This window comes from Poecilia mexicana, unplaced genomic scaffold (assembly GCF_051168715.1).
Source record: "Poecilia mexicana isolate PSO_F unplaced genomic scaffold, ASM5116871v1 scaffold_9, whole genome shotgun sequence".
Taxonomy (NCBI): Eukaryota; Metazoa; Chordata; class Actinopteri; order Cyprinodontiformes; family Poeciliidae; genus Poecilia; species Poecilia mexicana.
The window spans coordinates 12,716,249-12,743,094 of NW_028263378.1; the positions used below are offsets into that span (position 1 = coordinate 12,716,249).

The following is a 26,846-nucleotide window of genomic DNA, read 5'->3' on the forward strand; positions in this document are numbered from 1 at the left end:
AATCTGAGTAACAAGTATTCACATTGTTATAAACATAAGTGGTTCTTGGATGAACGATGTCCTTGGGAAATCCCTTCCTCTACATTCAAACACTGCACACAACCAGCCACACTGATCTCACCACCAAAGGAGCTCTACCCAACAATAATAAATGAAACTATGTTTCAAACATCTGCAAACAGTGAAAAATAGATTAACCCTTTTAAAAGAGCTTTTAAAATGATATTTTTGTGTTTTAACAATATAATATAAGGCTACAAAATCTCAAATAGTGCTTTAAAGACTGTTTGAGTTGAGTGAGATGACCAGGTATGACCAGTATACATTTTTTTTTAAAATAACTGCAGTTTCTCTCCATACAGAAGGAAGCCTTTAAAATAGGCTGAAATTTCAAGCTGGAAATTAGATACCAACTTCATGGCCGTTGGTCACCTGAGGTGAATAACAATATCATTCTATAGGTGCCCATTCGCACTGCCTGGACATGCAAATAATCTATAGAAGACTCATTTTAGTGCAAAAAAACTTGATGATTTTTAATTTCTTGTTTTTTGAGGCCCCTAGGCAGTGCCATCCTGAGTGGAGAGCCTCACCACCCTAATCAAAACGTGACACTCTTCTTCTTCTTCTTCTTCTTTTTCTTTAAAGTCTAACCACTTGTTTTTTTTTTTGTTTTGTTTTTTTCAGTGTGTTTTTTCACCGGGGTGGCAGGACAGTACAAGACACAGATGTAGTGTCCGGTTGCACTCCGGGCCCCACCACAATTCCTCTACTCCCTTCGGTCAGATGTCTATTTTTGGCGTGAGGCTCAGCTGATTGTAACACTGAAAGCTCAGTCCCTCCCTGATTTTTTCCTCTCCTCTTGTCGTCAGTTGTTCATTCTTATTAGGAAAAGAGGGAGCAGTCTAACAGCTGAGCGGAGGTTTTGCTGTTGGACTCAGTCAGGATAGAGGGATGCTCCTCTCTTGGCTTAAGTTGTCACGGTGAAAATAAACTTTTTCGGTCTCCTCCTCAGCTGTAAGCAGCCGCCTTGACTCCACAATTTTTTTTGTTTTCCAACTTTAATTTTCTTTTCCTTTTTTTTTTTTTTTTTACTTCGTGATCGGTTATTCCCAGCTGCCTGCTGCAACCCCGCTGGGTCGCGATAGAAAACAAGACGGAGGATGGAGACGAGCCCCATCCCGGTGGTGACGGTCCAAACCGCCCCCTTTGAGGACCAGCGGCCCGGGACCAACGGGCTGCGGAGGAAGACTGCCGTGTTTGAGGGGAAGAAGAACTACCTGCAGAACTACATCCAGAGCCTCCTGTCCTCCATCGACCTGCGGGACAGACAGGGCTGCACCATGGTGGTGGGCAGCGACGGCCGCTACTTCAGCCGGGCTGCCATCGAGGTGATAGTGCAGATGGCAGCTGCCAATGGGGTAAGGAGGGCTGGAGAAGTTCACTAAATATTATACATCATTTGGGTGTGCAGTACTTAAGTCATTTGGTCCAAAGTTCAAACTATGTCCCACCTAGGCTCTGTGTGTTTTTTTTTTGTTGTTTTTTTTTTTCTTTTTTTAAGCAGCACATAAGAATAAGTGTGTTCTAATATCTGGCTAATATCCAATAAATGAATAAAGCAGGGAAGTCTCCAACGCCCAAAGGCCAACCTTTAGAAAAAAGAAAAATCTTTCACACAATCCTGGAAACACAACCAATGAAATCCCCCACAAAGCTTTAAAATTAATTAGAAAATATAAAGTAGAATAATATTTTTTTTTTAAAATGCTATGAAAAACAATCGCTACACTAAAAGTATGGAGATTATAGGGCTGTGGGTTTTAATGTTAAAGGACTAATCTGTGATGCTTATGGCCTTGTTGGTTGTGTTTATTTTTAGGCTGGAAACATAAATTTTCACACCACCTTTCAGCACATGTCCCACATTGTGTCACAGTTGGTTGGTTGACATTTAGTGACCCTATTTATAATAAACGTTGTGTTCGTTAAGGAATGTGAAGGGGGAAACAATACAAAGTAGTGAATATTTGTGAGGTGGAAGGAAAATTATTTTTCAAATAGAAAAAAAAATAAAATAAAAAACAAACAAAAAAAAAACAAACTGTGACATATATTTACTCTGATAATCCCAAACTGTCGTGATCTTGTGTTTGAGTTTTTTGGGTTTGTTTCTGTTTCCACTTTTGATCACTTAGTTTCATTCTTGCCTTTTCTTTTGCTCAGTGTTTCTCCCTTGGTTTATTTTTTTCTCTTCTCTACTCTCTTCATGTTCATTTACGTCCTTTCCTCAATCTCCCTCTCCTCACATCCTCATTCTGTTTCCAGTCTTTTCTTTATCTAGTAATCATGTTCCTCAGTATTTAACCTCCTTATTCTCCTTCACACACTGCTGGGTTCTTACTTTTGCCCTGTTGTTTTGGTTTCCCTTTGTTGGTCTGGTGACCTGACTCCTTGTGTGTTCCCCCCCAAGTGATTGTAGATTGTTTATTATTATTATTATTATTATTATTATTATTATTATTATTATTATTATTATTATTATTATTATTATTATTATTATTATTATTATTAATTAAATATGCTTCATCATAATCCTCCTGAACTACAACTTGGACTCTGGTCTGCCCTCAGACTCGGATTAGATGACGCAAATAAAATCTAGCTCAAGAAATTGTAGTAAAAAATTACCTTAATTGTTCAACGGAGTCCTCATCTGGTAAATTTCACTGTAAATACAGCTATTGTGTGAAGGTCTCTGAGGTTTCCTAGAGAACACTTACAGAACAAGAAGAAACTTGTAATAATAATGTCAGCTGTTGATTACAAAAAATATGACGAGAGATTAAGAAAACTCAGAGGAAACTCCCCGAGTTGCTTCCAAAATTCTGTGCTGTGAGAAGTTTACCTTGGACTACTTCCAAAGGAAAAAAAGAGCCAAAGGGAATATAATTTTTTGTTGACATCGGTCCTTATGTTTCTGCTGACCCTGGCCAAATGTCTCCTGATGTCAGCCTTATCAGCACTTCCATCCATCCTGCTCCTTTTCCTGCCTACGTTCGGCCACACCAGCAGCTCGCCCCCGCAGCACTGTTACACCTCTCCACAGCAGAACTGTACACACTGGGGATACCCCTGTCACAGTGTGTGGAAAAGACCCAACTATAAAGCATCAACACTTGGCACACAAACCCAGGCCTTCCATCTCCTTTTAATTTACACTCATAGCTGAGTTCACACCAATTCAGATTTTCACTACCCCAAGCTATCCTTTATAAAAAAAATTTTTTTTTCTTAGGAGGATGAATTCCTTTGTGTTGAGGGAACTCTTATTTAGAGCGGCCGATGTGCAGGATGTAGGTATTAGCACTTTATAAGTAGCATGCAAAGTATAAATAGAGAGTGTGGCCTTGATATTTTTGCACCCACTTGGGTGGAGATCGTTTACTTGATAAAGCTAACAGTAAATTAGTCCCTGTAAACTGATACAATATTTTGGGAACTCTTTCTTTTAAACCTTTTTGGGTCAAAACTAGAGATTTTTATGCAAATATATACTATAGAGTGCCTTCTTAACATGAGCTTTTTCAAATGTTGTCATGTTGCAACTGCAAAACTTTTGTTGTATTTTTAGTGACAGACCAACAAAGTAGCTCGTAAGTGGGAAGTGGAGAGAAAGAGATAAAACCAAAGACTTTAGAGGTTTGTCAGAGAGCATGAGTTAAGAAATGGTATCATCAGCAGACAGGTCTGGGGTAAAGTTCTGAAAAATTGATTTGTGTTTGATCCGTCACTTATCAAGACTTTAGCAACAGCCTGAACTGACATGTTGGTCAAGGAGAGCATTAACCAGAGAAGCGGCCACAAGGACCGTAGGAACTCTGGAGGAAGTAAAGAGATCCACAATTTTGGTGGATGAATCTCATGGAAGAGCAGCAGGAAGAAAGCAGTTGTTGAAAGAAAACTGGTCATGGTTTGTCACAAGTGATGAAGAGGACACAGCACACAGCAACTATGAGGAGGAGTGTTCTGGTCAAAGGCATGCAAAGTCAAATGTTTTGTTAAAAAACTACCACTGTCCGTCCACCCTGGATACACCATCCTACTATGATGCATGGTGGTGGGTATTAATCACGGAAACCACATTTATTTTTGTTATTTGTAAAAAAAAAAAAAAAAAAAAAAAGTTTGAAACTACGTTTCATTTTCCTTCTGCTTCCTATTTATGCATAAATTTGTGGTGGTCTTTGTAAAATCTCAACAAAAAATGTCTAGAAATATTAATGTTATAAAAAAAAAACTTCCACGCTCCTCCCTTGCCTCCCACATTTCTATCTTCATTTTCTTTTATTTCACATCAATAATAATAATAATAATAATAATAATAATAATAATAATAATAATAATAATAATAATAATAATAATAATAAACCTCATTGAAAATACATACTTATAATTTCTGTGTTCTTTTCATTCCACTGCACAACTATGGACCACTTTGGTGTCTATCTCATAAAATCCCTCCAAAATACAATGAAGTTTGAGATTGTAGCGCAACAAAATCTGGAAGCGTTCAAGGGGATGAACGGTTTTCAAGGTGATTTATCTGACAAGTAAAATTCAGATGTGTTTTTTTTTCTGACGGCCCTCTGTTCCATTCAGATCGGTCGTCTGGTAATCGGTCTCAATGGCCTTCTTTCCACTCCTGCTGTGTCATGCATCATAAGGAAAATCAAGGCAATTGGTGGAATTATCCTCACAGCGAGCCACAACCCCGGAGGTCCCGGCGGAGACTTTGGAATTAAGTTCAACGTGGCTAACGGAGGTGAAGACTTTGCATTTGTTTTGGACATCAGAAGTAGTTGAAAACAATTGGTTTTTGGGTGTTAAGTTGAATACAAATTTTTGCCTGGAAGGCCCGTCTACTGACACGGTGATGGAGAGAATCTCTCAGGTGAGCCGGACTCTGGAGGAGTACGCCATCTGCCCAGATCTGCGCATTGACCTCTCAAGGGTTGGAAGGCAAGAGTTTGATCTTGAGAACAAGTTCAAACCTTTTAGAGGTACAAAGCTCATGCATGATGTGCAAATATATATTCCTCTACGTGCGATAATATATATTTGAGATACTTCAGAAATCAATGCTGCACAGTCCTACATAGTTTCCTCTGTCTTTACAGTGGAGATCGTAGACTCAGTTGAAGTCTACCTACAAATGCTGCGAAACATCTTTGACTTCTCTGCCATTAAAAGTCTCCTCACAGGACCAGATCAGCTGAAGATACACATAGATGCCATGAATGGAGGTGAGTTTGGCACCCAGTGTAATAAACTTTAGAACAAATCGAGTTAATTTCACTACTTGCTTCACATATTCCCTCTGTTGGTCGGCATAGTGATGGGTCCCTATGTAAGAAGGATTCTGTGTGACGAGCTTGGGGCACCGGCCAATTCTGCGGTCAACTGCGTCCCCCTGGAGGACTTTGGTGGTCGACCACCGGAGCCTAACCTGACCTACGCCACCTCTCTGGTAGATGCTATGAAAGGGGGCGAGTTTGGATTTGGAGCGGCGTTTGACGCAGATGGGGTAAGGTGTTCATATCAACACTCCGACTTGTTGGCTTCTAAATCAGCTGCGGGTCTCTTAGTGATCAGACTTAACTATTTTAGGTCAGAGACAAGAATCACTTTCACATTGCCTCCAGGTCTAAAAGACAATATGTATTATCTAAATGTGACTCCTGATTTCCTGCATGATGCGTCCGTACCAGGACCGGTACATGATCCTCGGAGAAAACGGCTTCTTTGTGAACCCTTCGGACTCGGTTGCAGTCATAGCTGCGAACCTCTCCACCATCCCTTACTTCCGACAACACGGCGCCAGAGGCTTTGCTAGGAGTATGGCCACCAGCGCAGCCCTCGACAGGTACAGCAAGCACACAAACCCACACTAAGGAAGGAGTCGTCTGAGGATACGATGACTTTTTTTTTTTTACAATAACTCTTGAGGAGCTCGAAATCTGAAAAAAGAGATATTCCCCATGTTGAGACCACATAAAAATCCTTCTCCTACACACCCTTGATTTGATTTCTGTCCATAAATACCTCCTGTCATTTAAAACAAGAGTCGAGCAAAGAGTGCTGAGTGAACGCCTGCGACGAAGCTAAAGTTATCCCCATTAATGTTTCTCTCAGCTGGAGAAGTCCCAGAGGAGCTCTCCTCTGAGTGCTGCCTGCAGAAAACAGGTTGTTAAAGAGTTAACTAATCAGAAGGGATACAAGTCAGACAGTCAGACCTATAAATATATTCACAAAACAGTGTTTCTAACGAGATTAGTTGAAATCTAATTTACTGATTGCAAACTCTACAAGAAAACCTTAGTCTGTGATGAGTGGCCAATGTTCTGTAATTAAATGCAGATAAAAACCTCAACGCTTACTGAGAATTTTTAACAAGAACTTTAAATCATGCCCTGCTTTAAGACAAACGCCCCGTCCCTGTCGGCAAGACCATATTTGATCTTGTCCTTATGTGTTTGGTGGACCTTCATATTTAATGAGATACCTGTAAAGCTATGCATTTATTTAAAATTTGACCTTTCAAAGCTTCGGGGTGGCTTTAGAGAAAGTCTTTGTTGTGCTGAATAAGAAGGAGACAAAAGTGAGTAAAAGAAAAATGTGGCCCCATTTTCTCATCCTTGCGATGCATTTATGCAACTTCTTGTGTCCTTCAAAAAGAGAAATGTCCGTTAGAATAATTGACCTTCCTCTGCACTGTGCTCTCGTAAAGCAGCACACACCTATAGTTTTATGCTCACTGCACTTGCAACACTCACTTTGCTCAGCTCTCAGTTGCACTGCTACCTCTCATGTTCCTAATGTAACACTCAGGGAAAAGTTTGCATGTCTCTGACAAACTCCAGGAAGTGTTGAAATGCCTGGTGGTGTGGTGTGTGCGATGTTGGAGTCGACCCAAGTGTGAGCCTTTTTAGGATGGTGTCTCTGGGAGTTTCGACTGAGATTTCCCCCCCCACCAGCCTCCCCTGCTCTGTGTTTCTGGCTAGTCAAGCACAGTGTTGTAGAAACGTAACCGTGTTGCAAAACCTGTGTGCAATTGTTTGTGTTTTGAAAAATGTACAGTCATATTCAAGAAATGTAAGGAATTTATCAGCTGAAAAGGTGACATGTTTTTACCAACTATATTAACCCCTACGGGGATGACTGACTATGATTGTGCTGCCTGAGTTTTTTTGTTTTGTTTTTTCTTTTTGCCATTTTTGACACAAACTGAAAAAAGAAACAGCTGACGCAGACATGGAGGAGAGGACAGCAGTATATACATCTTAAAGGAAACGTCTGCTGACTTCAAGAATGTAGGGATGGAAGAGGACTGAGTCACTGGCATGTGAATTTACTGCTTTGGTTTTATAAGAAATGAAATTAACAATGGATTACCACAATTTTTTTTTTTTAATTTAAAAAATATTTATAATTTCTTTCATAGCAATCCTTAAAAATAACCATTTTGGGTGTCAAAGGAAAACATCCTGAGCATATAGAATGAAGGAACAACAGAAAAAGCGATTGCATCCTCCTAACTTTCACCTCATAAATTAAGGGTTTTTTTTATTACCATTGTGGTGTTCCAGCTATGGGTCACTTCCCCCCCCTTCTCCCTGCTCCTGACCCCGTGGTCCATCAGCTCAACAGCCGACAGGACCAGAGCTTTAGTGCCAGTTTTTGTTGAGGCACATGTTTCACATCAAGCTCAAAAAGTGCTCATGTTTTGCAGCAGCTTTTGATTGGGTGACATTGTGAGGTTTAAGTCCAAGCAGTGCTTTATTGCACTCGCTTCGTTATTGGTGGTATTTTATGAGTTTGTTTGTCAACAAGCTGGCTCTTAAGAGAAAACAGTTAACAAGTAGATCAGGTTTAACTTATGAGGAAAAAAAAAAGTATTTTTCATTCACTTTCTGATTTAATCGCACACTTAAAATCCATCCAACTTTTGTTATAATTGCAAGATCTAACTCTGCACATGTTAGTTCAATTTTTGGAGTGGGAGGAGAAGGAGGGGAATCTTGTGTTCAGGAAAATCACTGGAGCCCTCAACAACCCAAATAAATGTAATTGAAGAGATTTTTAGAATGTATATGCTGTTGTATATGTGTTTGTTGATCAGACTTTCTAGGACCTTATAATTGGTAATCCATGTCTTTCTGTTTTCTCAGAGTATGAATATGACATGAGACAGAGGCTCATTTGTTTTAACCAATGCTCTCTGGGCTGGATGAGGATGGTAAAGGAGGGAACAAAATCTTTCTCAAGCCTGCTGGAGGAGAACTGCAGCAAAAGTAGAGACAATTACTTAGACTTTAACAGCCCTTTTCCAATTTCCAGCTCGCATTATTAAATTAAATTAAATTGAATTACCTACATGCAATTTGGTTGTTTGCAGTGGCTTTATCATTAAAAACATACTCATGGAGTTTGTTAAGAGCCACTGAGACTATTCCAGGAACCAGGAACTTTTATCCGATTTGACCGGTAAAGTGTTCTGCTACGAACACTCCCTGTTGGTTTGTCATTTAAAAAGCCCCTCATGTCCACCGTATGGTGATAAATGTGTGATGCTGCGGGCCTGCTTCTCTTCCAGCAGTGTTCTTAGAGTGCTCTGTATTACGAACTCTTGAAAGCATTGAAAACTTGAAGATGTTTCCTTGTTTTGTTTGTCAACAGCAGTGTGTGCAATACTGTCTTAAGCTGGACATTCCTTTAGAATTGATTAAAAGACAAGACACAGGAGCTGCAGAAACGTCCTGATAATGCAGCTTCTCTGCATGTGACAACAAGCAGATGTTCAGATATCTGGCCCATGAAGTGGGGCTGTAAAATAAAACACTTTTCTTATAAAGAAAGCATCCAGGCCTTACTGAAAATCTCCCAAAGCCATGATTCAGTTACCGTCTGATTGAATCAAACTTTAACTTTTGGGCATAATTCTAAAATATTATTGTCGGCACAAAAAGCAACATTGTACGTCTGCAAAGGAATAACATGAACACAGTGAAAAATGGGTTAGCAGCATCGTGATGGAAGTACCACTGTTTTGGTTAAAATTGAAGAATAGTTTTTGATTTCCTGCCAGATCTGGCCCTAAACCTTTGATTTATTTTAGTCTTCAACTCTACAGTGTGACCAGGCATTATTATTATTATTATTTTGTAAATAAAGCAATAAGATGACCACAAAAAAATACAGTTTTGAAATGGTGTAAGCCTGAGATCAAGAACTATATCTGACAGCAGATCTGCAGGGTGACAAAATATTATTTAAGATTGTGCATGATTATGCACCCTAGTTGATTTAAAAATATATATATATTTTAGCATTTTCCTTGTAACCAATTTTTCTTTTCTTTGCATTTGAAAATATTTAACCGGGTCTCTTTTTCTATATCGCAAAAATCAATCTGTGAATTTTAAAAGATGCATGTGCACTTTTGGCAACCACTGCAAACAAAATCACGTCTGACACTTATCTCATAGCACATCATTTGCTATTGTGGGAAGCTAGTTTCAAAATGGCACCAGAGGATTGAATATGTAAATAGAAACCTTCTACTGTTCCTCTTTGGCAAACATTGTTTACTCGACTAAAATAGCATGGTGTGTTTGTCAAATACGCTCAAGGTGGTATACAGCAGATATACCCCGCCCCACCCCGCCCTGCCCCAAAGGCTCACTTGACTCGAAGGTTCCTGATTTTGGGGTCATGCAGCAGGACAATATAATCAAGCCACTGTTGAAACCAGAGCGACATAAGAGGTACAGACAACCCTGAAAATGCTTCTGGAAATGTGTGATAAGATAAGAAACAAGCTGCAAAATAAAGAGCTCTGCCTTCACTAATCAGCTGCTCAAACGGAGTGTGGAGTTACTTTAACTGTGAGCTGTTTATGTCCTGGACTTTTTTTTTCTCAGTCAATCGATGCAGTTATCAGGGCAAAAGTGAACTGATTTTCACACTTTTTTTTGTTGTTGTTGTCTGTAATTTAGCTTGAAAGCCGACCCTCCTGCATTCAGACTCTTGGCTTATTTTGGCCGGTGGACGTGCTATTTAAAACGGCAGAGGCTCATCAGAGGGGCCTGTTTGTTTTCTTTTAAGGAATGCCAGGCTTTCCGTTCCAGTGCTTGCATCCCCAGAGGGAGATCAAGCTGGTTTACTCATATTTGGTAATTCATCCCTTCTAACTTGTAAACAACTGCACCGAACACTGCAGGGATTTATTTACGTCTGAGATTATTATGCAGATGTTTTCACCACCACTTAAAAACCCTACAAAGCCACCCACATTCAGACATGGTACAGTGGGTTTTCAAGGATCGACATGTCCACATTTTTGCCCGTTTGGTTGAAACATCTGTTTTGCTGGTTTGAATATTGCTTCAGGAAATCTTGGAGTAGGCATATTCTGCTGTGATCACAGAGAACGCATCGATGGTGTGTGGGTAGCAACAAGTAGTGTCGATGATAACATTGTACTTTATTATTCCTACTGTAGCCAAACTTTGTTATATTTCATTTTGCCTTCTTGTTTTCTGCTTGAAGTGTTGCTCTCTCTCTCTCTCTCTCTCTCTCTCTCTCTCTCTCTCTCTCTCTCTCTCTCTCTCTCACATCCCGAAAGAACCACATACATGTCATGAAAATTAAAGCTTCTTTTTTAAATATCTTCTTATATTTCTTTGCTTCCCCTGACTTTATTTTTGTGCACTGGTATTTCATTTTTATTTAAACAACCACGCATAATTATCTAATTAGCATTTTATTTATTTACTGAATTCTGGCACTTTTGAAACTTGATCAACTCTGAATTTTTATTTGACTTCAATTTTGTAATTGGGAAAATTAATCCCAGAAATTTGTTATTTTCTTCTTACAGAAAAAAAAAACTTTCATAGGAAAAGCGGTTTGCTATGGGAAAAGCCCCTGATTCTCCTTTTGCCTTTCTTTTCGCACATATTTGACATACACACACTCACGCATACAAACACACAGCTCACTCTTATAATGACCCCATTATAAGATGTATAAACATGCCGGCTCGTAATCCCTCTTTTCTCCTGTTCTTTGGAGACTACATGGCCTGTGTTCAGAGCACATAGAGTGAAAGGTTGACTCATTTTGTTCCTGCAGTGTTTTGCCTTATTAAGTTATTGGATGAACTGTTGGCAGATAGCTGCTGTCATGCAGCATTTGGTTTGCTTTATTTGAAAGGTCAGAGGATTTGCTTGCAGGCTCACCCTTCTGATCTGATAAAAGCAAAGGTACAAACTTTGTTTTTGCTTCTCTCTCTCTCCCTCTCTCCCTCTCTTCTGTGCTGTTTGTAGGGTAGCCAAAGCCATGAAGCTGGCCCTTTATGAGACTCCCACAGGCTGGAGGTACTTTGGGAACCTGATGGATTCTGGGCGCTGTTCCCTATGTGGGGAGGAGAGCTTTGGAACTGGTACGATCTAGCACACAAGGACACACTCCGAACATAAAAGGCTCATAAAGAGAGATTTGCGATTGCTAAAATGTCTTGTGCAGTTAAAATAATAAAAACAAAAGCAGAACCGGACTGTTGGACAGGAAAGAACGAATCATAGATGCAAATCTGTGGACTGACGTGGAGGATTTGTGAGGTTTTGGGCCTGAGAAATTCCCCTCACCCCGTTCCCTAGTGGATCAACTGTTGTCAAGGTGCCTTAAAAACAATCCTACATTTGGAGTACTGCACTGACCAGCTTCTACAGAGTTGTTTTTACTTTACTCCAGATGTACTTGTGCAGAAGTCTTCAACCTCTTTTAATCTGATATGTTTTTCATCTATGGACATAAACTTCCTTGTAAAGTTTCTAAGTTTTTGATCAAGAGTTTGGTAGGTTTTCTGAAGGTCTTTTAAAATCTTTTTTCCGGCTTTATATTACAGAAGAACCAATAGCCCAAGAGTCCAGCACAGGATTAGACTCCAGAAGTGTTTGTTTTCCACTGTTTGCTTCGAGGACAATATTTCTAATTTTTGTTTCACCTGTTTCTCCTTTGTGCATGCTATCTTCTCTAGATGGCTTGTGGCAAATACTGAAAAAAAGACAATGAAATGGCTTTTTTTTTCAATTCTTCTTCTTTTTCTTTCCAGTCATGTAGACTTTTTTGAATGCAATAACTAATAATCCTGTCAATACATTTGGATCCAAAGCTTAGTTTCCCATCAAACTGTATAACTGCCGTCAGCCAGATGGCTGAATTCTTGTCTTCTCCAATCGGATCATCTTCCACCATTCCTCTGTCCGTTGCATTTTTTAAATATATTTCAGAAGAGACTTTACTGGCTTCATTTAAGCAGGAGCTTTTCTCTTGACTCTATAAGTCAGGTTTTTTGCCACACTTTTCAGATTTGTATCTATGCAAATATTTGAAAAGCATGCTCCCTACACTTCGCAGTTCTTTTCTTCTTTGTGTTCTTCTACCACATAAGCGCTGAAAAATACATTGACATTTGTGTTTGTATATTGGGAAAAATGTGCAAATGTTCACGGTACGTATATGAACACTTTTGCAAAGCGCTGTATGGGATCTAATTATCAGTGCAGGAACAGCCAAACGGGCAAGTGATCATATGTCAGCCTAAGTGTCGCAGCTTTGCTTCTCTTTCGGTCTATTTCAGGTCTAGAGTTGTAAGCAGTGCATCCTGGTCGCCCTCAGCCCTAGTCAGAGCACTCTAATAGATGATAAGGCTGTGACCCTGACCGCATGTGTAAATAATCCTCATTCCTCTGCTATAAAAGGAGACAGGGGCTTCGTGAATCACCGCAACATGCCGACAAGCCCCCACGGGAAATGTTTTTTAGTAAATGCAAATTCAGAGGCACGCTAACACACTGTAGACGCCAGAAATCATTTTAACTCAAACTTATATTTTAACAATTCAAACTCTGCACATCGTGCGCTTTAGTTGCTGCTGTTGATCTTTTGTCATTTTTAAATCTGACCCACTAGGGTACGTTTCTATTTTGTCTTTTTCTGGTCGACTCGACTTGACGGATCAAAGAGTAAAACCGGGCGGTATGAGCAGAAGGATTCTAAGAGGTGAGAATGCGAGAGAAGAAAACAGACGGTGGCCGAGTCTGAACCGAAGAAGTGTCGACCGAGATGAGAGGAGAGTAAACGGAGGGTTTGAGAGCCCAGAGGACTTTGGGAGCTCACTCGTTGTCTGTCCTTGTAAGGCAAAAAGCTTCGAGAGAGCCCTGCAGAGTAAATCATTAGAGCTGTGCACCGCTCCCGCTCTTCACTAGAATGAACTGCAACGTTGCTGTGTGTGCTCTGGGATTCTCATTATCCAGGCCTTTGATCTTAAGATAAAAAAAAAAAAGAAGAAGCAAAACTATTAATGAATCATCTGCTGGAGTTTGTTCAAAAATATTTTCGTCAAAACATTAGAGAAAAGTTGTTAACATGCTTTTAAGGGCTATCTAGCAGCAGGTGATGAAGGGGCAGAGCTGAGCTAAAACGAAAATCGCTGCAGCAACGAGCGCTCATTAATGAGTGCAGCTGTGCTTTGACGATACAGATCTTGAATCTGTTTTACAGGGTGACCCTCTTTGAAAGTGAGCGACAGACAAAAGGGTAGACAGACAGTAAAGCTGGGCTTAGATAATCACAACTGTCAGTTTCCTAACAACTGTACGCTGATGGAGCCGGACACAGGGATCAACAGTTCTTCTCATCTTTTCAGTCCGTGATGAGGAAAATAACTATATATGCTAATTTACAAAGTAGAAGAGACAGAAAGATGCTTTTTTTTTCTGTTCACAGATGTAGCAAACTTAGAAAGACACCCATAAACATTGGAGTCCTTTTCCCACTTCTGGCTCTCACATGGAAGCATTACTGTCACATTCTTAACCTTTGAGATACCTTTATGGTGCAGCTGTCTCTGTCGAAAGCCTTCTTGTGAAAGAGACTTTGGGGGTGATCGTCTTCTTGGTGTGTGTGAATGTCTGTGTCTAGTGGAAGCAGCAGACCTCGTTTGTGTTGGCATGTTTGCCGTTGTCTTTTGCAACTCTTTGTAACTCCCAACAGAGACCGATTGTGGGTAATTTTGCCCCTCACCATTTTGACTAAGTCCACGTTCAGCTTTCTGCTTTATCAGACGAGACGTATGATTTTAATTGGAAAGAAGCTGCAGGCAGGCAGGCCTGACACAGGAAGGTTGTTTATGAACCCTGCCTGTTCTAAGTCAACAAAATGGTTTAGCGTTGTTTTACAAAAGTAACCATGGATCTACCTCAGACTTTCTCAAAAATTTCAATATTTTTTTTTTTTTCTGTCAGTGACCTCTTCACATATATGGAAGTCACCCATGCATTGGGTAGTCAAGCGCCCTGCAATTTCACACATGCAGTCTGTATCAACAATGTTTCATTAGGTGCGTTCTTGCTTAAACAGCGCCATTTATCTTAATTAGGGTGTATTCTCCATAGTTTGCTTAACATCGAGATTATGGGAGACAAATGTTTCTCTTTCGATGCTTTGTCTGAAACTATACAACAAATTTCACGAGAAATGTGATATCCTGTTTCCTTTTCTTCCTCAGGTTCTGACCACATTCGTGAGAAAGATGGCCTGTGGTCAGTGTTGGCATGGTTGTCCATCATAGCAGCCAGGAAACAAGGCGTGGAGCAGATTGTCAGGGAACACTGGGCCAGATTTGGACGCAACTACTTCTGCAGGTGATGATCTCTGAAAGACATTCAGTCATCTGTTTCTGAATGCAGTGATAATGTTGTGTTTTCATCTTTTCAGTCAAATTTTGAAGGCTATAGCAATGACTCGAGAGCAATCCAGTGCATTGTGAACTAACAAGTAAATGTTTGCAATTCAAATCCATTTTAAAGTCAGCATTTTAGGTATAGATTTCACATTGAATTCAATTTAATAATACTTTATTTATCCTAAAGTAAAATTAAATGTTGCACATAACATCCAAGGATATTCAGGTTTGTTGTGGATGGTGGTGCAGAAAGGATCTACAGAATCTAATATGTTCACTACATTGGAATGTTACTGCAGTTAGCTAATTTTAGCATCTTAAGTAACTGATGGTATAAAATCTACTTTAAGCATATGTTAACATGTTAGCCCTAATGCTAAAGTTGCTGCTGTAGGCAATGTTAGCATTTTATAGTCATAGTACAAATGCTACAATCACAATATTAGAGGTAATGCTGTCTAAGTTAGATGAGACTAATGATGGAATATAGGGTTTAGTAAAAGGATATTAGTTGGTATTAGCATAGCACATAGCATAGCTTAATTCTGTTAGCTCACAGTTTACTTTTTAGTCAGATAATCCTAGTATGTCAGTCATTTTCTTACTTCAGCAAGGCTATTTTCATAGCAGCATGCTAATGTAAGCTTGTTTGCTGATGTTTAAAATTTACTACTAAAAGTCTTATTTTGATAACATGATCTCGGTCTTAAAACAGAATTGCTGGGCCAAGCTCACTACTATGGTGTAGTGGTCATAGTAGGTGACAGGGCCCATTAAAATGTCTTCATGAATTTCCTTTTTTTAAGAAAAAAAAAAAAAGTAACCATGCTTTCCATTCTTCTACCAGTCCACCAAAGCTAAATAAGTACAGTAGGCCAAGGTTTCGCTCGGATGTAATTTGTCCTTATTTCACCCTTTCCCCTGTGACAGTTTGTGCAGAAAGCGTTCCCAGTGATAGCTGCTCTAGCTTTGTACTGCATATTCCCACAGAAGGTTTTTATAAACTGACAAGCATTTCCCACAAGACATAAGTGGCAAGGACAAATGAGTTAGGATAAGGACCATCCATGATCATGATTTTTTAAACATCTGTCAGCATTTGGAGAAAATATAAGTCATTCACCCTCATTAATCATCTCTGAGAATTCAGTTTTTTCAGCCCTCTGAACCTAGCAATGTCTCGTTTGAATATACGTGTCCATTTGTCTGTTTGTGACTTTCAGGTTTGACTATGAAGGCTTGGACCCACGTGCAGCCTTTTACCTGATGAGGGATCTGGAGACAGTAATCTCCGACAAGGCTTTCAGCAGTCAGAAGTTTGCTGTTGGAGATCACGTCTACAGCGTGGAAAAGGCGGAGAACTTTGAGTACATCGACCCGGTGGACGGGACAGTTGCTCGGAACCAGGTCAGTGTGAGACAGCTCCAGATGTGGGATGTCACATGAAAAAAATAAGTTGAGATAAAACTGAGCACTGAAGAAATATAAACTGTAAATAATTGCAAACTACAAAAGAATAAAATAAAATGAAATAAATAAAAAACTCCCAAAACTGTTAAAACAAATAATGTTTTATTAAAACCTTAGGCTTTAAGGTTTTAATAAAACCTTACAATATTGCCCCACCTTACACAAGGTGGGGCAATATTTATGTTTATAAAGGGGAAAACAATTTAGCACTTATCATCTGGTTTTCACTGGATATGGCCTAATATATTCCACCCTAACAGTTGCCATGACAATCTAAACAGTGTTATAGGTTGACCCATCAGTGGTTGGAATGGATGCAACAAAGGCTCTTTTAAAGACAGTCACAGAAAGTGCATTTTGCGAATGCCATTATTAACTTCTGCTCTCGTCTTAAATAAACAATAATATATTTTCTAACTTTTTAACCCCTTATGAAATAAATAAATAAACAAGTGCTTTATTAGGGTATTTCATGATCTTTAAAGTGTGAATTGGGAGCATTTCTTTCATGCAAAGTTTTTAAAACTCAAGAAAATCGGTGATTGTTTGATACAATTAAAACGGAAATCCGGTTGCAAAGGTCGTTCATTCAAAAATCATTTTTCAGTGAAGGTGTCACTAAAAAGGGATACAAAATGCATGTTAACAGAAAAATAAAAAGTGGAAAGTGGAATGAAAATTGCATTCATAATACACAACTCGACCACATTTTATGAAGTTTGTGTATATACTGGTAAGGTTTTGGAGAAACAAGACAAATTGTTTAAAAAGCAATAAAAAAAATCTAAATGGGCCCATGAAGGTCTCACACTTGCCCTTGTTCTCCCTCTTCCTGCCCTACAGACCACCCACTGCGAGGCTTCGTTTGGATATGAACATCTTATCTGTAGTTTTAAATCATAAACTCGTCTATATACACACAGCACACAGTTTAGGTCTCCACACACGCTGGTAACACGTTTGGTTAGTGCAACCTTCCTGTCACAATCCTTTTAACTCCCTTGCTGTCTTTCAAGTCTTCACAATCGACTTTTCTCTTTCTTATTCCGCAGACAAACGTGAGATCATTTTGTATTTCTTTGAAACTAATGCTACAACAACTAATGCCTGCTCAATCTCAATTTCAGCAGGTTTAGTCCCTCCCGCCAAGAATATTGTCAACCCACATACATGCACACACTCTGAGCGTTTCAGTTTAGGGTTGCAAAAGCAAAAGCACATCTCAGGATGGATGCAGCAGGCCTCATCTCTAGTTAGTCGGTCACCCCGAAATGGTAAATCCCCAGCAACCCAGTCAGCCCCTAATGACTCACATTCCTCCCAGGACAAAATTATATCAGCTGTCGTCTCTCTTGCAGCGTCTCCATCGCAGAGGGGGGAGGAAGTAGGCGCGCCGAGACAAACGCGTTCAAACAGAGATGTGCCAGACAATGCTTGGAGGATTTACACTGCAGTTGCATGGCAGCATTTCTGTTGTTGGCTACTGAATTCATCTGGCATTGTCTGCATATCAGACAGAGAACGGATGGATTTAAGCCCCTAGATTCAGCTGTCTGTTTTTGTGCAATGTGGCACCGACGTGTTCATCTTTTCGGTTCTCATCTCCACTTTTCTTCACGAGATAAACGTATAATCAACTTGTCTTTGACGAAGGCATTTGCATTAGGGGGGTCGGCTCTTTCTTTTATGTTTACTTTGATTTGTATTTGTTCACCTGGATGTTTTAAGTTAGGTTGCATAATCTCTCAGCAAGTCATTGTAATTTTATGGGTACTAAGAGCAGAGAACACTCTGACTTTCTTTTCTTTCCACAACTAGATTTTTTCCCCCTGCCTCTTAAGTCACAGCATGCATTAGTTAGAGTTGTCAACTGGGTGGACAGCCTTGTCTGGGGCATGTGTGCCTCCATGCCAAACTCTTTCCATTTTCAGATAATGTACTGAGCAGTGCTCTGTGAAGTGTTCAAAGCTAGTTTTTTTCCCCCTACCTAACCCAGCTTTAGACTTCTCTACAACGTTCTCCCTGAGATGTCTGCTGCGTTCCTTGATCTTTCTGATGCTGCTTGTTCGCTAATGTCCTCCAACAAACCTCTGAGATGTAAACTGAGGTTAAATGACACACAAGTAGGCTTTATTTACAAAGTTTGTGCCTGGTGAAGGGTGCTTTCATGCACCGTTGGTTGCACCAGATTTTATTTAAAGTATCAGGGTAAGGTGGGTGAGACTTCTGAAAATGTTGTACCGTAAAAAACAATAAGATCCTAATCGAACACATTGGAAGATGTGGTTACAACATGACAGAACGTGGAACATCTTGATGGAGTGTGAATATCTTTTGAAAAATCCACGTCGTTTAAAGACGTAGCCTCTGAGCACTGCAGCAGATGGTGCTTTTAACAAGCATTAGTCTGACGGCCCGCTGATAACCGCTGCTCTATTGTTAGAGCTGAGCCGGCACGCTCCCAGATACAGAAAGACAGGCGGACATCTTTCATTATCACCGACTCTCTTTTAACATTTGCTTCCACTTCCCTCCTAACGTCCAGAGTCATGATAAAGGTGAGGAACTGGAGTTTTCCAGAGGTTTCTGTTTATCAGCGAATGGTCTAAAATGTTCTCCCCGTCATTGACTGCATGGAGAGCCCATGTGACTTTTGTTCTAAAAATAATCCATAAAACTGAATTGAACTGTTGTTACCTTTTGATGCCTGAGGTGGGGAATATTGTTGACAAATCTCTGAAAAGCTAACAGATGAAATAAAGGTATTCTATTGTTAAACTTACCAGCAAGGAAACAAATTTTAAAGTTCTTACCATTTTTTTTTTCTCTCAATATAATGCTTTAAGTAAACTTATTATGTTTATGTTACCATGCAGGGGATAAGGTTAACTAACCTATCACAAAAAAAAAAAATAAATTAAAAAAAAATCCTGTTTGCTGAACAGATGAACACAACAAACTGCGGGCCTCTGGATGTTCTTTTCTCAAAAAAAAAAAAAAAAAAGAAAAAAAAACTGGAGTTAGTTCAGTAGCTCCAAATAATCTGGCATCATATTTGAATTTTTTTTTTTTAGGATCATATCATTTAAAAATATTGCTGTTTAATTGCTGAACATGGTTAAAATGACTCATTCCCAGCAAACGGCACGGTGACAGCGACATCTAGTGGAAATTTGCTTTCAATGCACATCAGGGATTCAACTGTAGAAATAAACACATGGAATCCTGGTCAAAGTGCATTTAATTATATATGTTGTGTAAATTGAATTACATAGCTAACCAAAGAAAATTACCTAGATAATGGTCAGAAAGACTCCTTTAAATGAATTGGAAAAAGGTAATGAAAAGGTTATAATTATTGTTATTTTAATTCTAGGGTTTAAGGATTATCTTCACCGACTCTTCCCGTCTTGTGTTTCGGATGAGCGGCAGCGGAGGAGGGACGGGTGCCACCATGCGCATTTATGCTGAGAGCTTTGAGAGAGACCCTGAGAGACACAGCAGAGAGACTCAGGTGGGGGGAGTTGTGTGTTATCTGCTACACGCGCAGAAGGACCTGCGCGCTTCTCCTGCTTTCGCCTGGAACAGGGGCAAACCGCTTTTGTCTTCATTAAAACTTTTTGTTTTGTTTTGACTCCATTATCGTGAACTTTTCTGTTGAGAATGCATTATTAACAATTAAGAGATTAAGAATTACGCATGAATAAGAAACAAATCATCCATGGATTAATTTGCCATTTATTTATTTATTTTGCTATTCTTTTTCTTTTATTTATTTATTCATTTGTTAAAATTCTTTAATTCATTTCAGAGTGAAACAATGATCTACCTACCCATTTTGGTAACACTTTATTTGAAGGGGTGTGTATAAGACTAAGGCATAACACCTGTCATGAACATAACAAAGTCTTTATGAATGTTTATGACAGTTGTCATGAAGTGTCATTCGGTAAATAATGACACTTTTAATGCAAAGTTGCTCTAAAAGTTGCATTGAAAGTCCATTAAAAGTGCCAACTTTGCATGATTTTGTAAATTATGATAATTTAATGCAAAGTTGTCACTTTTAATGGACTTTTAATGCAACTTTTAGAGCAATTTTGCATTAAAAGTGTCATTATTTACCAAAAAACTCCTTTAGGTTCATGACAGATGTTATGTCATGTTTATGAAAGTGTCATGTCAGTCTTAGGTACACCCCTTCAAATAAAGTGTTACCCATATGGTTTTTACTTTGGGTTTTATTCTCTCTGCAGGTGGTGCTGGGTCCTCTCATCGCCATCGCCCTGAAGATCTCCAACATTCATGAGAGGACAGGACGGCGCGGCCCAAACGTCATCACATGAGTTAAAAGAAAATGAGGAAGACACACACTCACATACACACGCACATGTTATATGCATCTATCATGCCCACACTGATAAGTTATACTTATTTCTGCAGCTTCACTTTGCTTGGAACAGCTTTTAACCCGAGAATCTTTTTGTTTTTTTTTTTCTGCTGGAATTTGTCTCTCAAAGACAAAAGTGTCACAGCTGCACATCTATGTTCATTTTTGTTCACAATAAAAAGTCAGTTATTGATAAACATGAAGCAAATTGAAATAATGCAGTACTTACACAGTGGAAGCTAAAAAAGCAATAAACACAAACCTGACAACAGAATATCAACGTTTCTTGATTTTTTTTTATATTGCTTAGTGTCAGCTTATTATTTTTTCTTTATCACTTCACTAATATTGAACATTTAATTTACAGTGCACATATCATTTGTTATTATTACACATTGCAAGTAATTTATTTACCAAAACGAGAAAGAAAAGTTACAGCTTCCTCATGAATCAACATTTGTGCGCATTCGGACTGAGAGGAAATAAAAAATAAAAAAGTTTCTCGTTGCCCTTTGGCATGTTGGGGATTTTCAGTAAGGAGTGTCCTCATCGCTGGACTTGTTTGCTGTGATTGAACAGCTCTTGTTTTCCAGCTGAAGAGGAAACAAACTGAAGCCGTTGAGCTGTGATAAGAGCTTATGAGGTTTGATCTTTACACCGCTCCGATGAGACGCTGACAGCAGGACATCATAAACATGTTGATTGCCATCATTCTGATTTGAGGATAAAGCCAGTAGATATTCAATAGGATGCTTTCACTCAGCCATGCAGACGTTAGCCGTCGGTCCGTACAGGTTATTGCTCCATCTTTATGGTGCCAGGCGTCACTGCTGGTGTTGCTGAATGTGCTGCTCCTAGTCAAATCCTTGATTATAAAAAATGAATCCTGGAGTGCAAATGATAAGGGGCATTATAAAATGATATTTTGATATAATCATGTAATTAACAAAAACAAGTCTTTTTAATCACATTCGTAAAGTTCATAAAAACATGGCGGCTATGAAGTTCTGGTTACTGTTTCACCTGAATGCTTATTGTGCCGAAGTGAACCATCGGGGCGTTTTGAACATAAACGACCCGTCTGGGGATCGTGATAGACATACGCACAGATATGGTGGGATATTTGAAGGAGATTTAAGGAAATACTTAAAATTCATGAGACACTTCCTGAAGTTTCTTTACAAACACTGCTGAGCTGTGGTGTTCTGTTGACGTACTAGTTAATCTTTTCTTTGCTTTTATAATGTTGTGGTTGCAACCTTTGACTTGAATAACTTGACTAAACGACGTAGCCACAGTCATTTCGTGGGACTATTCATAAACAAAATGATCTTCTTTAGCTGCCCAATTTTCCCTTCAGCTAAACTGTGAGAAGACCAAGTGTCTGATGTTTTCCCTGGAGCTTTTGGTTCATCCGATCAGGCCCTGTAAGGTTTCTAAAAGCAACAGGTTGAAAACAGTTATCTGTATTGTTCCTATTTATGTGAAATTGATTGAGAATCAAAATAAAACATCCGCCACGATTTGGCTTTTTAAAAAACGATAAATTAAATTTGATCTCACTCATGCATTTCAGTATCAGTATTTTATTTATTTATGTTTTTGCTTTGTTCCCTAGTTTTAATGCAGCCAAACTCTAAAATTTATATTTTTTTCAATAACACTAAGTGCAATCAAATGGAAGAGAGTAAAAGGTGAATATGTGTTAAGTATTGCATTTTGTTTTGGGTTGTACTGTTTGTTCTACTTACTTACAGGTTAGTTTGGTGTAAATGAATTTAGTTGTGGCCTAAATAAGTTAACTGATTTGTTTTAATTAAAGTAACTTCAGGTTTAACATAAAACTTTACAGTTATTGAAGACAATTTAACTGTTTTAATGTGTTGCAACATAAAAATCTGAGAATAAATATAGAAATGTTGACAATATTGAGCCTTTATAAAAGACCGTCTGAGGAACAAAATATACATTATTACACAGGCAATACGACAGGGTGCAACGTCTTTCAGAAATGTTACGATCTTATACTCTGTAAAACAAAGTATATAACTCTGTAAAACATATAACAGAGGTGTTATTCAGTTCTCCGACTTGCTTGTTACACAACCAAGACAGAGTGCTAAAAAGCTAAAACAGCTTTTTGATCCAGAAGCAAAATCATTCAAGTAACTTAAACACACATTTCAGTTCCAACGCAACAAGTTTTCACCCAGTAAAGTCCCAGAAAACCGTGTCCACTGAGACAGTGCAGATTGGGCGTTGACACAGCAGCTGATGTCATTTTGCAGTAAAGCAAAGTCACAAATTTAGTGACGTCCATCGTTTTTTAGGGAACCTTCTCCTAGTTGGTGGTCCTCGCTCTTAGGGAGTAGATTAAAAACCCATTTCTCCGTTGGTGTTGGAAGAAGCATCTCTTCACATGCATCCTTCTAACTGTGTTCAGTGTGGACCACCTGACTGTATCGAGGTGGTGGCTCCCAGCTCCACCTGCAGTCTGGACTCTCTGAACTGTCCTGGGTGTAGAGTGGAGGTGCAACATCCAAAACCACGGGAACTCCATCGACTGATACAACCTCCTCATGCATGCTGCCCGGGCTGACGTCGAAGGGACACTGGGTCTCTTCGTACGGAGGAGGAAAGGAGTTCGGCCTGCTGAAGAGAAGATCCGCGTTCAGAAAGAATGGGTTTATCAAAAACACTAACAGTTTTAGCTATTTTCTTTTACATGCAAGTGTGATCACATGAAGAAAAAAAAAATAAAAAATCAGTGCAAGCATTTACTGGCTGTTTCACCTTTCAACTGTGAAGATCTGGATGTCACTGTCGTGTCTTCTTCTGTGGTACATCTTGCTCCTCATGATGTGGCAGAGGCTCCAGAACACCCCGATGAGCATGGCCAGGAAGCCGAAGATGATCATGATGTAAACAGGGACCATCCTGTGATCGAACCCTGGCCTGTTCTGCTGGGACACCAGGTAGGCTCCGATGCACGTGAACACAAATCCCACAGAAGGTAAGAACATGCGGGCAAAGGACAACAGCTGTTTCTTCACGTCCATGACTGCTGAATTGTTCTGTACGTTGCTTCTTCGGTGCACGGTGGAGGTGTCCTCTAAATGACAACAGTGCATTCACATCTCAGATAATTGAATGTGCTCAAAAATGTCTCGGCACCTCTTAGACACACATCTCAGTGAGCACGTGTGTCGGTTGTAAAAGAAAGTGGCTGCAAAGATCCTCCCGGCTGGGTTGTATATTAACGCAGGGAGGTCACAAGTATGAGAGAGATCTTTCCCGTGGTTTGGCAAAAACACTAGGGGGGGAAAAAAAATAAAACAATAATGCTAGTGCTAAAGGCTAAAGTTTGTTGATGATGTGGTATGAAAACTTTTCTGCAATTTCTTTTATATATGTGAAGCACTTAAAGGCCCTGATTCTAATGACTTTGAGTCTCGGTAGTCTTTTTGCATCATTCTTGTCCTTCAGTATTATTCCTTGGTATTTTTTTTTTTATTGTTTGAACACTGCTTTTCATTTACTCAGGTTATCATTTACTGATATTAAAAGGCTAACAAGTGTGACTGTGGCTCAGTGGGCATGCGAGGTAGTGGGGAGCAAGAGTCAATGAAGGTGTCAAGTTTTTTTTCGACACCGTTTTTTGGTAGACGTTATGAATCTTCATTTTTGCCAGTTTTGTTAAAAAGGACAAAGACGCATCTTTTCTTATTACATTATTCCATCTTAAGCTCTCAGTTGCTAATATCCTACTGCTTTTATAACACCTGAAATGTACTGTTAGACAACAGGTAAGCTAAATATTACAATACAAATAAAGAAACAGAAATACAATTATCAATCTAGTTTATAAGTTCATGGTACATGGTCCAAGTTCAATAAACAGAGCAAACAGATTTTTTTTCCCCTGTCCCTGTGCTTGTAAACTCTCACAGCATTGCACAACATTTTTTTCTCAAAGAACTTTAACACAAAACTTTGCACAGGTCCTGGGTAATGTTTCCATAAACATGTTTCCATTAACCAAAGATAACCCAATTTTTCAGCTTCACTTCTGTCAGCATCAATTTGATGGATTGCAAGTGCTTAAGATCTTTAACCTTTTTGTGAATGTATTTTCTTATTTATTTATTTATTTATTTATTTATTGTTATTTTTTTATTGCACTCTGCGTATTCATAATTGCATCCTTAAATAAAGTTACTCAAACCCAACATGTTCAATGAAGTCCTCGGGATGCTTTGGTCTCGATGCTTGTTACATGTTCCATTTGAAATTCTTCTAACTTTCTTGTCATACAAAAAAAAAAAGAAAAATGTCAGTACTAAATAGTTAAACTGGATATGAGCCGGAGAAATGAATCAGTTTAACAGGTTTTCTGTTGCTGTCATGAGTCTCTGCAGAAATATGAATACACCATGCAGCGCTTATGGGGTTTGTTATTTAGGACTTTTTTTGTGGGTAACATTTTTGCAAAGCATTACATATTTGATACGGATCCTTCTTTCATTCCTTGTCATTTTGCTTTCAGTAGAGCACTTTGCTTTTGATATGTTGCACAATATCATCATGGGATCATTTCAAGCCCTTATAAGTAGTTTCATATTCATGAATGAAAGGTCGCCACCCTCCTCAATGCTCATCGAGGTTGATTGCTCAATAAACTTTATCAATCATATCAGAGTGCAGTCCAGCTTGAGAAATATCTTGATTTTCCATAAGTGCATTGTCATTCTATTCAACACACCCCAGTGTTTCAGAACTGTGACATTCTCAAACCTTTGAATTTTCTCGCATAGCAACAGCAAACATAATATGTTTCATACAATGGATTAAGGAAACGCAGGGCATTGTTGTGAAATGGGAGGAAAATCAGACAACCAGTCAGGCAATCTGAAAAGTGTGTGGTAAGTGTTATTTCATCTGCGCATTAACCCAGCCGTTCTGTGAAGGTCTCACAGGTTTGTTAGAAAACAATGGTGATTGAACGGCTTCACGAAGACTGCGGAAGACTGAAGACGTTTCAGAAATCAGATTCTGGCGACGTTTAAAGTGGAGTTAGGCTATAAAACAATTTCTAAGCCTTGAGCATCATATTGAGCAATCCTCAGTTAATCATCTGAAAATGGAAACCATTTGACACAAGTCCAAACCCTCTAATTTGGGCTGCATAATATGAGGAAAACATGTAATTACCATAGCATTGCTGAACATTGTGACAATGATGTAGATGACAATGAAAAATTCACACAACAGGACAAATATATCACCGATATGGAGGAATGGTGTGCAGGGCACTTGAAATACATGAACCTACCAAATATTGCATCCAAGCAATCATTTGTGATTGTGATATTGCACACATTGATGCAATAATGAGCATGACTTGTACTCTGTTGTGATTGATGTGAGAGATGCACACAAAGGAATGCATAAATAGCAAAGTGCAAGAAAATAGTAATTTTCTTTTTACAAATTAAAATATGGCATTTATGTTCATCCTCCTCTACTTTGATGTTTCTGAATAAATATACATTGCAACCAATTGTGTATGTGTGTGTGTGTGTGTGAGTGTGTGTGTTCTTATCTAGGTATAAATCCAACTGTTCTTCGTAGGTCTAAGAGGTTTGTTGGAGAACGTTATTGCACCATGAAAACCACAGAGCAAACAAGTCAGGAATGAAATAAAAGAAGTTTAAAGTGGCATTGAATTAAAAAACTATATCCACGCTCAGAGAGCTCAGGGAGCCATGTGTTGGGCTCCCTACGTAAACTGACAGATTGTCGAAGAAAACTTGTTCGAGACGAGATAAGACTTGAGATGGAGGTGGAGACGTACCTTCCTGTAGGACAACATCCAGCCAGAGCCGCAGTGGACAGATATAGATCAAAACCCATTTATGTGTTCCTATGCCACAGTCACAAATCAATTGAGTACATCTGGAAAGAGTTCAAAATTGCTCTCTTTCCAATCTGAGTCTGAACTGTTTTTCAAAGGAAACCAGAGGAAAAATGTGTTTCTAGTTGTGCAAAGTTGCTGCCTGGAGCCATTGCAAAAAGATACGGAGTAGAGTGTACTCCATGTGACACACCGTCACCATTTAGTGACGGTGTGTCACATGGAGTCAAGGCAATTTTATTTGTATATCAAATTTGAGC

General features: G+C 39.1%; 2 protein-coding genes across 2 annotated transcripts; one reads left to right on the forward strand and one right to left on the reverse strand.

The window, feature by feature from the left end:
* Positions 1–444: 444 nt before the first annotated feature.
* Positions 445–20,946, forward strand: pgm5 (phosphoglucomutase 5). Its single transcript, XM_014987156.2, has 12 exons — positions 445–1,017; positions 1,117–1,421; positions 4,663–4,825; positions 4,917–5,063; positions 5,181–5,306; positions 5,397–5,587; positions 5,772–5,926; positions 11,391–11,506; positions 14,636–14,771; positions 16,036–16,219; positions 19,659–19,796; positions 20,539–20,946. The coding sequence occupies exons 2-12, from the start codon at positions 1,164–1,166 to the stop codon at positions 20,626–20,628; spliced, it is 1,704 nt and encodes a 567-aa protein (XP_014842642.1). The 5' UTR covers positions 445–1,017; positions 1,117–1,163; the 3' UTR covers positions 20,629–20,946.
* Positions 20,947–22,692: 1,746 nt separating this feature from the next.
* On the reverse strand, positions 22,693–25,376 carry LOC106917873 (uncharacterized). The gene is made up of 2 exons (XM_014987153.2): positions 23,466–25,376; positions 22,693–23,324 (listed from the first exon to the last, which is right to left on the reverse strand). Exons 1-2 carry the CDS (start codon positions 23,801–23,803, stop codon positions 23,102–23,104), a joined length of 561 nt encoding a protein of 186 aa, XP_014842639.2. The 5' UTR covers positions 23,804–25,376; the 3' UTR covers positions 22,693–23,101.
* Positions 25,377–26,846: the final 1,470 nt, after the last annotated feature.

Bases quoted from the DNA above. Each gene is read 5' to 3' on its own strand.
- pgm5 (XM_014987156.2), top strand. From the start codon at position 1,164: ATGGAGACGAGCCCCATCCCGGTGGTGACGGTCCAAACCGCCCCCTTT. The intron at 5,064-5,180 runs GTACAAAGCTCA...CTGTCTTTACAG, and splicing joins CAAGTTCAAACCTTTTAGAG to TGGAGATCGTAGACTCAGTT. The intron at 19,797-20,538 runs GTGGGGGGAGTT...TTCTCTCTGCAG, and splicing joins GACACAGCAGAGAGACTCAG to GTGGTGCTGGGTCCTCTCAT.
- LOC106917873 (XM_014987153.2), bottom strand. From the start codon at position 23,803: ATGCACTGTTGTCATTTAGAGGACACCTCCACCGTGCACCGAAGAAGC. The intron at 23,325-23,465 runs GTGAAACAGCCA...TCTTCTCTTCAG, and splicing joins CAGATCTTCACAGTTGAAAG to CAGGCCGAACTCCTTTCCTC.